We start from the raw sequence: 16998 nt of genomic DNA, 5'->3' as shown, positions 1-16998 counted from the left end.
GTGTCCCCCATCACTTCAAGGACCTTGTACGGTCCTTCCCAGTTTGCGTCCCATGGGCCGACCCGACGAAAGACTTTCACCATTACCATTTCTCCTACAGAGGGCATAGGTGTTTCCCCCTGTAGATACGGTTTGTGTAACCGTATAGCTGCATGAGGCAGTAACTCCTTCAGGTTCTGCTGAACCTGTTGAAGAAACAAGTCCCTGGCGATGGCGTTCTTCGTGGGCTCCGACACTTGGGGTTAGTTTGGTAGACATAGGGGCATCTTACGTCCGGTCATGAGTTCAAATGGGGAGATACCGGTAGTAGAGGCCTCTGTGGCTCGGATACCCATTAGCACAGCTGGAAGGGAGGTTACCCAAGAGGAACCTTTCTCCAGCAGTGCCTTGGAAAGCCGGGTTTTGATGGTCCGGTTCATCCGCTCTACGATGCCCGCTGACTGAGGGTGATAAGGGACATGAAACCTTTGCTTTATGTCTAGGAGACCACAAAGCGCTTTCATGACCTTACCCGTGAAATGGGTCCCTCTGTCGGATTCTATCAATCTGGGTAACCCCCATCGTGACAGAACTTGTTCCCAGAGAACACGGGCAGTGGTGGAGGCCGAATCATTGACCGTAGGGATGGCTTCTACCCACTTCGAGAAGACATCCACTACCACCAGGGCGTAACGACAGTTACGACTCCCAGTTGGCAAAGGTCCGATGAAATCAATTTGGATAGCGGACCATGGACCATCGGCAGGAGGAACCCGCTGTAACACTGGCTTCAAGGCAGATGCCCTTGGGTTAACCTGAGCACACACCAGGCACTGTTGCGTAACCTCCTCTACTGTGTTGGACATTCCGGGCCAGTACAATTTGTCTCTCAGGAGAGGCAAGAGCTTATTCCGGCCAAGATGTCCAAACATTTGGTGGTTCAACCGTGTCAGCTCTGCTTGCAGATGCTGAGGAACCACCGGGAGAGGAAGCGACTGTGTACCGGTGTCGTGACACAGGATCCCCTGTTGTAAGGACCAGGGATGCTGTGGTACTTGGATGTGTGTCATTAGAAGAGGATCCTTAGCTTGTTCCTCCTCGAATGACACCGGGCTGTCACTCAGATGGGTATGTGCTGCAATCCGGAATGCGGGCAGTGGCTCAGTGCCTGGTTCCCTAAAGGCCCCAGATACTGCTGCTAGTTTTGCCAGTTCGTCTGCCTGGTTGTTACCTATTGTCAAAGGTTCATCCCCTTTTTGATGCGCCGGGATTTTTATGATGGCTGCTTCCGCCACGTGTGCCATACCCCACTCCCACAGCTCCTTCAGGACTGACACATGAGCCAGAGGTTTGTTTTGGCTGTCCACAAATCCTCTTCTCTTCCAAACGTCCAGGTGCAATGTGAGGGAGCGAACTACATATGAGCTGTCGCTATATATAGTTAGTTTCCCTGGAGGGTGAAGAAGCAGAGCCTCTTTAACAGCCTCCAACTCTGCCCGCTGTGCTGACATGTGACCTGGTAACCGGACAAGACTCTGGGTACCAGTGGTCTCATCCAGCACAGCAAAACCTGTGACATATTCCCCATCCAGATAGAACCGAGAGCCATCAACAAAGATGACTCTGTCATCTGGATGCTTGTCAGTCCTGAACATCTGTGGAGAGTCGTCCATTACCGGTTGGCCACAGTCATGTTCAGTTCCAGTCAGGTTAAGCAACTGGGACAGAACATACTTGGCCTTGTGGTCCACCTGCAGATTCCGGCCGCTGAGATCCATGATCCATCTCCCGAATCTCTGTTGGGAGACTCCAGGGAGAGTATCACGGAGTAAAAGGGTCAACGGTGAATGTGGAGTCTGCAAAGTGAGGGGCCGGAAGCCAACAATATGCTCAGTGGTCTTAACAGCATAGTGTATGGCTGCCAATTGCTTGGCGCATTCATCGAACCCTCGTTCGACGGGCGAAAGCAGCCTGGAGAAGTATCCCAGCGGTCTGGTCTCGTAGCCTACTTTCTGTACCAGGACCGCTGCGATAGACTCGATCCCTGCATGCGCTTGTATGGCCAGTTCCCCATCTGAATGTGGAGTGGCCAACACAGGCGCCGAGGAGAGGTCCCTTTTCAGGGTTGAAAAGGCCTCTTCCTGCGCATCGGACCATCCTTTGATTGAGGGTTCCTCTCCCCGAAGGAGTTCGTAGAGAGGCTTCGCTTTGGCCGCGAAATCCTCTATGAACTCCCTCATGAAGTTGGCGACCCCCAGGAATTTTCTCAAATCCTGAAGGGTGCCAGGCCTGGGTAACTTTACCATGGCTTCCACACGGGTCGTCATGATACCTTTGGTTCCACAGGAAATTTGGACCCCAAGGAAAGTTACCTCTGCTTTAGCCAGATTTGCCTTATGGGGACTCAGTTTGAGTCCTGACTTTGCCAGGAGTCCTAGCAGCTCTTTCAACAGAACCAAGTGTTCCTCCATGGTCTCTGTATGCAAAAGCAAGTCGTCCACGTATTGTAAAAGGCATTCCGGTCGTGAGAATACACTCAGCACAGCCGCTAATGCCTGATGGAAATACGTGGGGCTGCTATGGAACCCCTGGGGCAGTACCGCAAACATGTACTGTTTGTCCCCCACCGTGAAGGCAAATTTGTACCGACACGACTCCGTGAGTTCGATGGAGAAGAACCCGTTGGCAACATCGATGGTCGAGAATACGCGGCTTTCGCCACTTATTCTGGCCATGATGTCGGGAGTTTGGGCCACCACCGGGGCTGACATTGGGGTGTATTTGTTAAGGACACGGAGGTCTATGGTCAGCCTCCATGCATTCGTGTCCTTTTTCTTAACTGGCCAGAGGGCATTGTTGCACTTTGAGTTGCCCTCAATGACCACACCCCTAGTCTTCAATTCAAGGATTGTGTCCATAATTGAATGGGTGGCCTCTGGTGGAAATAGATATTGGCGTTGAGGTGGAGGGTCAGGACCCTCTATGTCTACCAAAACGCCAATCAGTCTGCCACAGTCATTCTTACTTTGGGCCCACAGATCAGGGTGCTTGTACACAATAGGCTCAAGGTCTGGATTGTGTGAGACCTCAGGCCACTTGTGTTCCAGCACATCAGTAGAGTTATCTACTGCTGGCAAAGGTGGTCCCAGATACTGCCGTTGAATGACAAACACCTTGGCTCGTCTGGGACCTCTCCACACAATGCAATTTGCCAGATCCAGGATCCACCCATTTTGTGTCATTACATCGGTTCCGATAAGGTTATCAGAACCGGAGTAATACCACATGGGTATCCTGAGGGTAGTGCACCTGGTAATCTGAATGATTACCTCATCAATTCTGTGGGCCTTCACCCCCCCTTGTTGGTGATCAAATCCGATCACCACACACTGAGGGCTGTTGGGGAGTAGATCATGCTTGATATTGGTAATGGAGATTTCCGCCCCAGTATCAAGCATGATTTCCGTTTCTTTATCTTTTATCGTGGCTTTTATATGGGGTCTCCCTGAAGGCTCCAGTATGATTGGACATACTGGTGCCAACTCTTTAGGGACCCCTAATCTTCATTCGATATCCACCAGACTCCCAGTAGGTACTTGTGTGGTACATACTGCCACTCTTGCGCTCTGTTCCTGATCCTTAGGTGTGGAATCTCTTGATTCAACGCCCCCTGGGACATTCATGACCGCCAAGCATTTTGGTGCTTGCCCTGATGAATGTCCCAGATTCATATCACCCTGTCCCCCCACAGGCCTGGCAAAATTGGGTTTCATCCTGAAACCGTTATTATTGCCATTTTTATCCAAATTTGTCCGGTTAATGTGTAACCACTGTGGACAATTTCTTTTTATATGCCCCTCTTGTAAGCACAGGAAACAACGAAAGTTTCCTGCCCTTTCCAACGGTGGGGCCGTGGGGCGGTGGGGCGAACGGTGGATGTATACCTCGTGTGTTGTACCCGGTCGTCTTGTGACCTACCGTATACAGGCACACGCTCCCTCACTTTCACAGACCTCTTACTGAGCAGTATGTCTTGTCTACACTGCTCAATAATCATGGCTGCGTCCGTGAGGGATGGCTCCCTAGCTGCACTCAGCCGGATTGCAGTATCAAGATATGGGAATTTTTCCACAAACATGCGCACCATGCCTTGTGGAATCCCAATACCCTGATCTTTGGTAACCCTCCTGTACATTGCTTCAAACCGACTACACAATGACAAGGGTTCATCATGTATAGTAGGCTTGAATTTTGACAGGACCTCTGGAGTGACATCCCAGTGACCCGTGGCCAGTCTCGTGAGTATGGAGAGACGTTCTTCCTTATCATGAAACTGGCCATTCGTGGGTTGCATCCTCCCCGTTACCTCATACCTTTGATTAAGGTGTGTTGGTAACCATAATCTGAACAGCTCCATGCGATATTCCGGAGCCACTGAATATTTGTTACAGTGACCTTCGAAAATATCGCATGAAGCGAACGGATCTACATGGGGATCATATTTCGGGATCTCCTTGCAGATCCGTAACAGGAAGTTTATCCTTTCCATACTTGAATGGTTAGGATACATTTCTTCTTGTTTTTCCGGACGTGTTGGCGGATTGGAAGCGGAATATCCTCCACTCTCCTCTCCCCAACCGTTGTCCTGTTCCTGGTAACGGTTGCTACTCCTATTCTCCCCGGGTGTCGGGGTGAATCGTAGTGACCGCTCCACATGTCCCCTAGTGTCTACCACTGCGGATGTATTATCCGTCGAAGACCTTGGCGCTGTCGCCGCTGTCTCCTCCTGTGCCGTTCCCGAAACACAAACTTGTTTCGTGGGCACCATACCGTTGGTACTAGGCCTGGACAAATTGGAGATTGCCCGCTGCAAGTCTGCAATGGTTTGCGTCTTTGCAGCCAGGTCCTCCCTCATCTGAACAATCAGGGCATCCGTAGATACTGTATTGTTCCTATACTGATTAATCTCAGTGTACAGCCGGAGTAGCTCTCTGTCCATGTCAGAGTAGAGACTGTCCTTATCCGAGAGTCTCGACTCTAAACACACAGATTTCTCTTCCCCTCTCGACTGTACACTGGGCTTCCTCTTGTAATTGAACCTCTAGTGTGTGAATTCTTTTACAGTTATCAACACAACAATTGCAGTGGAAGTTTGCCTTGTCCGCAACCTCCCCTGCCTTTCTTGTGCTGGTAAGTGTCTGTGTTCCACCTTCCAAATGGTATCCTCATAGGAAAGAACCAATTTGGCTAGCATTTGGAGGCGTTTGGTGTTCTTATTGAAGACACTCCTACTAATACAAACCCGGTCATGAGCGTAAGCCTGGTCCAGTAAAGCGGACCACAGCAGCTCAGCGGATTTGTATGTAGTAGGAACAATGGGATTAAAAGTGCTATTTTTGGAGTGTGGAGAAGTTCATACTCACATTTTTCTGAGTCTCCATCTTCTTGTTGGTGCTGTACTTTCCCGTCCCTTGCAGCTGCTTGAAAGAAGTCCTTTTCTTCCGGAACGCTTCTTCCCGACCAGCCGGACTTCTATGTACCTCCAACGAAGATGGATCTCTTTCCGTGACGTATCCTTCACACCCCAGCGACGGTGACGTGTAAAGCAAATACAAAAATATTAGTACACAGATTATAGATTCTCTGCAAAAGATTGTTTTATTTCTGGTACTGTAAGGGAAGTATCGCTTCTCCTGTCCAATTATCGGGTCCTAGACGCTCAGACACTCTGCTGACCGCGTCTCTCCTGCCCGATAATTCACAGTACCAGCAACCCTCAGCCTTAAGACCAAAAAACAAACGCAAAATCCACGCAGTGGGCCTGGCTCGCCAATGTAAAGGGGGAATATTAATCACCAATATTATGCGAATATCGGTAATTAGTATTCCTAAATAGGAGGAGCCGTCTAGTGATGACTCCGCCTATTTATGCCTTTATATAATAACAATTACACAATATCTTCGCTATGCCTTACACTAATCACTATACTAGCTGCATGCGCCTTACTTACTACCGCTAACAAGTACACACTACACAAAGGGTACAAGTAACAGTATTTATTACAATACACTACGCACACAATACTGTCAACACAACACTAAATATACAGTACTCAACTACACTACACGTTCCCAAATTCCACCCATAAACTAACTAGACAGTTCACACATCCAAGTAACATTAACAACCCACCCACCTGACTAATATTCTATCCCTAGGGGGAACGACTAGGGTTAACGGTGGTTTTGCTGGGGATAAGCAGACCACAAACCCTAAGGGGGGGCTCAGGGGTATGATATAGGGTTCACAATAGGGATATCAGGGCAGGGAGTGGATAGGGTTAACCAGGAGGCACAAATAGGGTATCAGGGCAGGGACTATATCAGGGAGTAGATAGGGTTAATCAGGAGTGGCAGGGACTAGGGTAAATCAGGGGGTTAGCAATATGGGGTCAGGGAATTAAAGGGTTAGACGTTGGTGGGATAGTGGTAAGGGGAGTAATGCAGGGAATCAGGGGTTAATCGTTGGTGGTATAGTGGTAAGGGGAGTAATCAGGGGTTAATCGTTGGTGGCATAGGGAGGGAAAAATGGGTTAATGATACTTAATGTTCTGCTCGTTGTCCAGGGGGGCTCGTCAGTCCAGGGGTGATGTCCTGCCCGGTGGTGTCTTGGACTCCAGAGCGGAGCGCCGCCTGCCTATTTAAACTTGGCGGCGCCCCGCTCGCAGTCCACCTTTTGCCGCCGTGCGCATGCGCACGGCCGGCCTGAACACGTGGGCCGGCGCGGTGATGTGAAGTCACCGCGCCGGCCCGAGGATCTTGGAGCGCGCTTCCAGGGGGGGGATCCTTTGATCCTCCCGCCTGTGAAGCGGACGCTTACCTCCGGCGCTGTAATTACAGCGCCGGAGGTCAGCCACTCACAGGGGCATGGGAACGCTTTGTTCCCATGTCTGTTAGGCGTACCATCTCCGGCGCGATCAGAGATGGTGACAAAGGGCAGAGGATCTCATTGATCCTTTGTCCTTTGTAGAGGCCGACGCTGGACATGATTGTCCAACTGTCGGTCTCCTCCACCAGGCAGCATGATTCCGGCATATATGCCTATAGATGCTTGGGGCACATCTATAAGCATATATGAACGGACAGTACATATGGGGGCATATATTTATTCAAGGGGGCACCCTCTCTCAAGGGGGCACCCTCTCTCAAGGGGGCACCCTCTCTCAAGGGGGCACCCTCTCTCAAGGGGGCACCCTCTCTCAAGGGGGCACCCTCTCTCAAGGGGGCACCCTCTCTCAAGGGGGCACCCTCTCTCAAGGGGGCACCCTCTCTCAAGGGGGCACCCTCTCTCAAGGGGGCACCCTCTCTCAAGGGGGCACCATCTCTCAAGGGGGCACCATCTCTCAAGGGGGCACCATCTCTCAAGGGGGCACCTATCAAGGGGGCACACATATATCCCCACAGGGGCATGAATGAGCCCCTGGGGAATATCAGAGGCAGATGGGCGCAGGTGCTGGGCACATCTGCGCACATCGCCCTCTGAGGGGATTATGCACTGCAAATATATATATATATATATATATATATATATATATATATGCCCCAGTAGGCATGCATATCTACCACCCTTCCTCAACAACAGCGCTACCTACTGCTAACGCTGGGAAGCACGTTAACCTCTGCTATCATCTCGCCACATAATAAATCAAACACTAAAATTCTGCATTCTCATAATTTCCATTCATCCCCTCTGGGAATTATTACGGTAAATTTCCGGCAGTCTTCCAAGCTAATGCGCCATAATACCATTAACAGACAGAACAAAAAATTGCGCTCACCCTCAATGCAGCGCAGACAGGGGAGCTTTTATTACAGTGCAAGTCAGATCTCCTGCACAATCTGAATGAGGAAAAGCCTCGAAACAACAACCTGGGGACAGACGGGTGAAAAGAAGAGTAAAAAGGTGGTGGTGGTGGTGGTGTGGGTTTTTGTTTTTTTCCACCACAGAGTAATATAGGGACAGTGTGAAGTCAGACTGGGGCGGCCATATTGATTCTGAAATTCTATTCATCTAGATACTGGCTTAGACCTCAACCACCTTCCAGGGTTGAATTCTTGAACAGCATGGACGAGATCCTCTGCCTGGAAAAAGGAGTATATAGTTAAAGGCAATGCCTGGCCAAGGTCACATAAATCTGGGACAAGTGGGTATCTTATAGGATTAATGAGGTACAGGTTGACTTATAACTGCCTTGGCTGTGTTGGGAGGAGCGATTTTGGCAATAACTATGATGGGTGACCTGGGATGGAGGAGTGGAGAGACGGGCTTAGGCTCCATTCACACGGCCGCATGCCTACAGTCTTCCGGTCCGCGGCTCCGGAAAAAAAAAAATAGAACATGTCGTATTCTTGTCCGCAATTGCGGACAATAGACATTTCTATGGGGGTGCCGGCTGGGTCTATTGCGGATCTGCAATACACTACGGACGTTTGAATGGACCCTTATCATGGAAGGTGCAGAGGACAAGATCACATCTAGGGTGTCTGCTTTATCTTCTTCAGCGCCCTGACACTCGATATTTATACTAGCGTTACAGTACTCGTCTCATCGCTGGGTGGGGGAGTTGTATGTTGGGATACATCTGAAAGGGTATATTTTTGTTTAGTCAGTTTTTACTGTCGTACTGTGGATGTCAATTATGGTAAAAATCTTGACAATTTTCCGAGTACCAGATTTGACTGTACATGCATATGCCTTTTCTGTACTTTGAAAAACTTGTTTAATAAAAAAAAATAAAAAAAATAAAAGAAAATAAATTCTATTCATCTGCTTCTGTCACCCCACTAAACGCATTTTTTTTTTGGTCTACTTATAATCCCTATCCTGCCATATTACCATACATTATGTTGTTAATTTTCGTTCAGTAAATTTAGCCAAAAACGTACTTTTATGATATGCTAATTACCTTTCTACCAGCAAGTAGGGCGTCTACTTGCTGGTAGCAGCCGCAGAAAACCGCCCCCTCCTTGTGTTGATTGACAGGGCCAGCCGCGATCTCCTCCTCCGGCCGGCCCTGTCAGCATTTCAAAAATCACACGCCTGTGTTGATTCGGCGCAGGCGCCCTGAGATAAGGAGGCTCGCCTCCTCAGCACTCCCTCAGTGCGCCTGCGCCGATGACGTCACCGAAAGAGAAGACTTCATCGGCGCAGGCGCACTGAGGGAGTGCTGAGGAGGCGAGCCTCCTTATCTCAGGGCGCCTGCGCCGAATCAACACAGGCGTGTGATTTTTGAAATGCTGACAGGGCCGGCCGGCCGGAGGAGATCGCAGCTGGCCCTGTCAATCAACACAAGGAGGGGGCGGTTTTCTGCGGCTGCTACCAGCAAGTAGAAAGGTAATTAGCATATCATAAAAGTACGTTTTTGGCTAAATTTACTGAACGAAAATTATTAACAACATAATGTATGGTAATATGGCAGGATAGGGATTATAAGTAGACAAAAAAAAAAATATATATATGCGTTTAGTGGGGTGACAGAAGCCCTTTAAGGGCTCATGCAGCCCGTATTGCAGCCCACAAACAGCGGGTTCGCAATACACAGGCACCGGCCGTGTGTGCTGTATCACAGATTCAAGCAAATGGGTCCGTAAGATATGGAAGCCCACTGAAGCACTATGGAGCGCTTCTGTGGGATCTCAGTCTGTGCTTCTACACCACCAAAAAATAGAACATGACTTAATCTTGTGGATCGCGGACCCATTCAAGTGAATGTATCCGCAAGCGGTGGGCACACGGCCAGTGCATTGCAGACCGGCATGAACCCTAAGATGCAGAACTACTACAGAAGACGGAAGGTGGAGACACCAGTTATCTGACAATCCAGGGAACAGCAAACTCTATCCCTCCCCCCCCCTCTCACCTTGATGAGCAGCACAGCGTGGCTACGGCTGGAGCGGTTGTTCAGTTTGGTGCAGGCCACTGTGCGGTTCTGGGTTGCAGTAATGAAATGTTCATCGAAGTCTGAGAAGGTGTTGATGGTCTTCTGAGTTACCCCCGGGATGAGGATATTGTGGTCTTTGTCTTCTCGGATTGTAAGGGCCTTGTTCGTGGGCTCCAGAAGATCCATCACCTGAGAAGACAGATGTTAGACAGTTCTCGCAGATATGGATAATCTCTGGCAGGGCAGCACGCAGGGACCCACCTTCTCCTGATGGATCTCCACATAGGACATGGTCATTGAGTAGCTCCAGTTCTCCTCCTCAAGCTTATAATTTGCCTCCCGAGTCATCTGCAGCAGGCCTCTCACAGCTCGTGGTATGACACCCGGTTCGCTTGGGCTCCCCAGCATTGTGTGGGTCTTACCTGGAAAAGATGACTTGGTATACAGAGATACCAGTATTGGATGAGTCCTGTCTAGTGGATCCAAACAACTGAATGGATCCAACCAGACGTGACCCAAAAAGAAAAAAGAAAACACTATAGAAGGCGCCACTCCCAAGAGTATGGAGGAGATAAATAGGGTAAGTAATCAATCACCCCTTTAGTCAGGTGACGATACAGAATAATCTCCTTAGCAGGAAGTTAGTAATTCTGAGGATTAGAGTACTCACTTCACAGGGGGGGTAGTCACAGGATGAAGCTCAAGACACCCGTGACCAACTGCCCCCTTAGCCAGGATCGCATATCAGATGATAACGATTGATGGCCGCCAAACGATGAGGCTTCTGATCAATAGCAGTTTATTATATAGGAAAAATACAAAATATCCCAACGCGTTTCGGAGGTTTCATAACCCTCCTCCTTCAGGGGTATCCAAAAGAAAAATATATAGAATAAAGTAAAACATGTAGAATAACTTAGTACCCAGGATGGACAGATATACAAATACGCACATATTCCAATACATAAAAAATATATATAGATTATAAATTAAAATCTTTACACAAGAAAGGCTAGATGTATAAACAATTCTACTATACATATCCAGTACAGTGTAATTACACTTGCACATCAAACTATTAGGCATTGAAAATGTAAACAATATCGTATAAACCTTTTAAACATTTATAATTCAGACTCGATCATCAATCCAAATATAATTAGTCTATATCTACATTTATTAACTTGTCTCAATCTTTACCTTCAGGGGTCTTTTAGACAGGGGTCTCCAATACTTCAGAGGGAGATAGTTCCACTGTATGTACTTCCCCTTTAATGGACGCTTAAATAGAATAAGGAAAGCACATGGGGGTGGCGTCCCTGAGAGAGAGGGCCGGAAGTAGAAGTTCAGACAATATTGGTGGAATCTATGGTTGCAATAACCCCAAGGACCACCTCCCTACTCTGAAATAATCTATAGTCTAGGCCGGTTTTACCTCATTACCCCCTAAATCTGGCTCCAAGCCATGATAAGGGGCCTCATGATAACCGGATCGCCATGCGTTCCAGTGTGGAACGCAAGGCCACTTCCGGCAAGCGGCCTGTAATGTAACTTCCTGTGCGTTCCACCGTGGAACGCACCGCAACCTCCGGGGAGGATCCCGGCGCGTTCCACAGTGGAACGCACAGCGCCCATCCACAGAGATCTCGGCCCTCTCCTGCGCCACACCATGGACCGGATAATTGGTTCAGCCTGGGATAACAATATCGGTGCCCTAGATGTTTCAAAGGGATGTATAGACCAAATATTGTGTATATATAACCGCATCCATATTTTAACCATATACTCCTCCGGAAGGGGAACCATTTAGAAAAATGGGAGTGATCTCACATAAAGTGGCAGGCATTAAGGAATAATAAATGGGGTGAAAAAATGTTATATATTAAAAATTGATGTTATATATTAAAAATCAAAAATAATAATAATACTAAAAATAAAGAGAGTATATATAAAACTAGATGAACTCCCCCTTCAATAAAAAATGATATACAGACGTGGACAAAATTGTTGGTACCCTTTGGTCAATGAAAGAAAAAGTCACAATGGTCACAGAAATAACTTTAATCTGACAAAAGTAATAATAAATTAAAATTCTATAAATGTTAACCAATGAAAGTCAGACATTGTTTTTCAACCATGCTTCAACAGAATTATGTAAAAAAATAAACTCATGAAACAGGCATGGACAAAAATGATGGTACCCCTAACTTAATATTTTGTTGCGCAACCTTTTGAGGCAATCACTGCAATCAAACGCTTCCTGTAACTGGCAATGAGACATCTGCACCTCTCAGCAGGTATTTTGGCCCACTCCTCATGAGCAAACTGCTCCAGTTGTGTCCGGTTTGAAGGGTGCCTTTTCCAGACTGCATGTTTCAGCTCCTTCCAAAGATGCTCAATAGGATTGAGGTCAGGGCTCATAGAAGGCCACTTTAGAATAGTCCAATTTTTTCCTCTTAGCCATTCTTGGGTGTTTTTAGCGGTGTGTTTTGGGTCATTGTCCTGTTGCAAGACCCATGACCTGCGACTGAGACCAAGCTTTCTGACACTGGCTAGTACATTTCTCTCTAGAATTCCTTGATAGTCTTGAGATTTCATTGTACCCTGCACAGATTCAAGACACCCTGTGCCAGACGCAGCAAAGCAGCCCCAGAACATAACAGAGCCTCCTCCATGTTTCACAGTAGGGACAGTGTTCTTTTCTTGATATGCTTCATTTTTTCGTCTGTGAACATACAGCTGATGTGCCTTGGCAAAAACTTCGATTTTTGTCTCATCTGTCCACAGGACATTCTCCCAGAAGCTTTGTGGCTTGTCAACATGTAGTTTGGCATATTCCAGTCTTGCTTTTTTATGATTCGTTTTCAACAATGGTGTCCTCCTTGGTCGTCTCCCATGTAGTCCACTTTGGCTCAAACAACGACGGATGGTGCGATCTGACACTGATGTTCCTTGAGCATGAAGTTCACCTTGAATCTCTTTAGAAGTCTTTCTAGGCTCTTTTGTTACCATTCGGATTATCCGTCTCTTAGATTTGTCATCAATTTTCCTCCTGCGGCCACGTCCAGGGAGGTTGGCTACAGTCCCATGGATCTTAAACTTATGAATAATATGTGCAACTGTACTCACAGGAACATCTAGTTGCTTGGAGATGGTCTTATAGCCTTTACCTTTAACATGCTTGTCTATAATTTTCTTTCTGATCTCTTGAGACAGCTCTTTCCTTTGCTTCCTCTGGTCCATGTCGAGTGTGGTACACACCATATCACCAAACACAGTGATTACCTGGAGCCATATATATAGGCCCAATGGCTGATTACAAGGTTGTAGACACCTGTGATGCTAATTAGTGGACACACCTTGAATTAACATGTCCCTTTGGTCACATTATGTTCTGTGTTTTCTAGGGGTACCATCATTTTTGTCCATGCCTGTTTCATGAGTTTATTTTTTTACATAATTCTGTTGAAGCATGGTTGAAAAACAATGTCTGACTTTCATTGGTTAACATTTATAGAATTTTAATTTATTATTACTTTTGTCAGATTAAAGTTATTTCTGTGACCATTGTGACTTTTTCTTTCATTGACCAAAGGGTACCAACAATTTTGTCCACGTCTGTATATGAATATAGACCAATAAAATATTAATAAATGAATAAATATATATATATATATATAACACAAAATAAAAATAAAATAAAGTAAAAAAAGACATGGGACCAAAAAACGAATAAAATATTATATCATTCATCGGGTATATCCAGAGAACAGTAAATATAAATCAAAAATTAACATATTCCAGGGACTCATTAAGACCAAAGGGTGTTAGGGTGTTTAGGTGGAAAATCCAGAACATTTCTTTTTTACATAATGCCTGGAAGCAGTGTGTGACCTGTTCAATAGGTGTCACGCGTAGGCATGCAGGGTCGCCATCATGTATTTTAGCATAATGTCTGGAGACACTGTGCGTGAGTACTTTCCTCGTAATGTTTGAGTGGTGCTCGTTCATTCTCTCACGCAGGGATTGTGTAGTACGGCCTACGTAAAAGAGTGAACACAAGCACCGCAGGAGATAAACCACATTCATCGTGCTACAGTCCATATGCTGTTTGAACGCAATTATTTCGTCATTCGAGGGATTCTTTATGTTGCTAATGCCATAAGTAATCATAAGGCAACACTTACATCTACTGCTCTTACACTTAAATATACCCGGAGTGCCTTTTGTTTTTTTCCCCATATCCGAGACGTGCTCTAATTTTGGACAGGAGGGGGCCACTAGATTTTTTAGAGTTTTAGCTCTACGGAACGTCAGAATAGGTGTAGGTGTGATGCTTTTATTCAAAAGGGGATCCTTTAATAATATGGACCAGTTTTTTCTGAAAATTTCCCGAATGAGATTGTGTTGGGAGCTGTATCTGGTGACCAAACTCAAACGCCGCATCAGGCCAGGGTCTTTTGTTCCAGATGCTGAATTCACAACCTTCGGTTGTAGACTATCCAATTGGGATGTTTTCGAGATCCTTTTGATGGAGTCTTCCAATAATTTTTTTGGGTACCCTTTGTCCCTGAACCTCTTCTTGAGGAATCCTATTTGAGTTTTTACCGTACGGTCGTCAGAGCAGTTTCTCCTAATTCTTTTTAATTGACTAAAGGGGATGTTTCTAATCCACTTGGAGTGATGACAACTCGTGTACTCTAGATAACTGTTTGCATCGACCGTCTTAAAGTGAGTTTGTGTAATAATTTTGTTATTCTCTATGGTAAGTTTAAGATCCAAAAAGATGACCGATGTGGCGCTAAATTCCAAGGTGAAGGTTAGATTCCAATCATTGGAATTCAGTTCCTCAATAAATTTACATAGTTTAGCACTATCCCCCTTCCAAATAAAAATGATGTCATCTATAAATCTCCGATAAAATTTAATATTGGGATGGGATAGAAAGCCAATCTTATCTTCAAACATACCCATAAATAAATTAGCGTAGGATGGCGCAAATTTCGTACCCATTGCTGTGCCTTGGGTTTGTAGATAAAAGATATTATTAAAAGTGAAATAATTGTGTTTTAAAATAAATTCTATGGCCTTACAAATAAAAACTGTCTGGCATTTGTACATCCTGGGACAACATATGGACTATAGCAGCGATACCCAGTTCATGTCTAATATTGGTATAAAGGGCTGACACATCTAGTGTTACCCAAATCAAATCATCTTCCCAACGAAAGTTTTCTAGTGAGGTTATGAGGTGAGCAGTGTCCCTAATGTAAGAAGGGAGCTTTGTTACATATCTTTGCAGATAGTTATCCACATAGGCTGATAAATTCGCTGTTAAGCCCCCAACCCCTGATATGATCGACCTACCTGGAGGGTTGGTTAAGGACTTATGTATCTTTGGTAGGAAGTAAAAACGTGGAGTGGACGGATGTGCAGTTTGAAGAAAGATTTTCAATTTTTTTTATCTAGAATACCCCCTTCGTACCCTGATAAAATAAGCTCATACAATAATTTCTTAAAATCCCGAGTGGGGTCCTCTAGAAGGGGTCTATAGAAATTTTTATCTGAAAGGATCCTCATGGATTCTGCTATATAATATTCTGTATCCAAGATGACAATCCCCCCCCCCCCCCCCCCTTATCAGCACTTTTAATCACAATGTCCCTATTTCTCATGAGGGTTTTTATGGCAAGTTTCTCTCGATGCCTCAGATTTTCTTTGATTTTACAATCTAATCCCTTATCGGCGTTCTCTCTTCGTGGCTTGATCAGAGCAGTTTTTAGGTCCCGCATTGTCACGTCATAGAAGTATTCAATGAAGGGACCTTTACTATCCAGTGGGTAGAAGGTGGATTTCCCTTTAAGATCACAGGGGATAAGTGTCTGAATAGATATGTCGGTCAACATAGGAACCTGGTTGAGCATATTTTTAGGTTCTAAAGATTTCCCAGCAAAGTGTCTCTGGAGTGTCAATTTCCTAATGAATTGATTCAGGTCAACAAATACCTCAAAGAGATCGGATTGGTCAGTGGGGCAAAATGAGACCCTTGCTCAAAAGCAATACCTCACTGGGATGTAAATTGTGTTTCGAGAGATTAAATATACCCTTGGATCTTGTTATACAGAGTCCAGGACTTCAATAAAGTGGACCTCCAGGACACTACATACCCGCTCCTGTTGGTCCATAGGCAAACACACTGGCATTCTGCCCAACTAATAAGTGAGGAAGAAGTGGATACACAGAGCCGTTGTAGATCTCACACTGGGTGGCATTGTCCCCATAAAAGGCATCAACCCTGAGGAGCACAGAAAGGGTCAAAACCCCAAAACTTCATATAAGATCACGAATTTCATTTCCGTCACCCAGCAGGTTCTAAATTACCAACATAACATTTCCTCACTGCTGGTGACTGAACTTACTGGTACTGCATGGTTTCCAGCTGGTTTCTGCAGTTTACAATCTCCAGTGACTGCGAGTCCAGGCCCCGGACACAGACCTCATCTTCCCCCTTCTCCATGTACGGCTGGAGGCGCACCGCTACTCGCACCTGGAAAGGTGAGGGCTTCTTATTCACAGTCACATTCACCCCGTGGCTATCCATGATGCTTACTCTCTTCGCCATGTTCAAACCAGAAGCTGCAAAATGGATTAGTGACAAATACATCAGATAAAACCGCCAGGATGTCCCTTAACCTGTCACAACAGAAAACCGCACAAAGAGCTCTAGAGACTTGTAGGAATAAGAACCCTGAGACGTGGCCTGATCGTGTCACTTATAGCACTGGCGGCATTGGAGGAAGACCATCGGGCCCTTCAGATACCAGGGACCAGGTGTGAATGCTGACAGCCATGTCTGCTATATTTATAAGTGCTCACCTGTAGAAGTACGTAGTCGCTGATCACCGATCCTCTGTCACAGGGGGTCCCCGGGACCAATAAAGTCACCTGAAAAACAGCAACCAGAGTGAGGAGTGAGACAAGGTGATGGCTGTAGATCACGGCAATGACAGGATCACATAGGACCCCAGAACGGCACCCCCACAGATGAGCCTCACAGGCCATTGTACAAGTCACTGCT

The 16998-nt window shown here is 46.3% G+C and overlaps 1 protein-coding gene across 5 annotated transcripts in view; it reads right to left on the bottom strand.

Moving 5' to 3' along the window:
* Positions 1 to 16998, bottom strand: part of LOC122923136 (kinesin-like protein KIF22) — a 39661-nt gene that overhangs the window by 4899 nt on the left and 17764 nt on the right. For 3 of the 5 annotated variants that reach the window (XR_006387234.1, XM_044273858.1, XM_044273859.1), the window contains exons 2-9: positions 16797 to 16865; positions 16340 to 16556; positions 16088 to 16215; positions 10182 to 10342; positions 9900 to 10109; positions 8078 to 8121; positions 7818 to 7908; positions 5403 to 5554 (exon numbers count right to left, since the gene is read on the bottom strand). Coding sequence is in view for 3 of the 5 variants with exons in the window: in XM_044273858.1 (XP_044129793.1) it covers positions 5403 to 5554; positions 7818 to 7908; positions 8078 to 8121; positions 9900 to 10109; positions 10182 to 10342; positions 16088 to 16215; positions 16340 to 16542 (989 nt within the window). In the remaining 2 variants the exon portion in view is untranslated. Of the gene's footprint in view, positions 1 to 5402; positions 5571 to 7817; positions 7909 to 8077; positions 8122 to 9899; positions 10110 to 10181; positions 10343 to 16087; positions 16216 to 16339; positions 16557 to 16796; positions 16866 to 16998 lie in introns of all 5 variants that reach the window. The other 2 variants (XR_006387235.1, XM_044273857.1) reach the window with 2 other exon arrangements.

The sequence above is a fragment of the Bufo gargarizans genome, unplaced genomic scaffold (genome assembly GCF_014858855.1).
Source record: "Bufo gargarizans isolate SCDJY-AF-19 unplaced genomic scaffold, ASM1485885v1 original_scaffold_1247_pilon, whole genome shotgun sequence".
Classification (NCBI taxonomy): domain Eukaryota; kingdom Metazoa; phylum Chordata; class Amphibia; order Anura; family Bufonidae; genus Bufo; species Bufo gargarizans.
The sequence above is the reverse complement of the archived record's forward strand: the minus strand, read 5'-3'. Positions and strand labels throughout refer to the sequence as shown.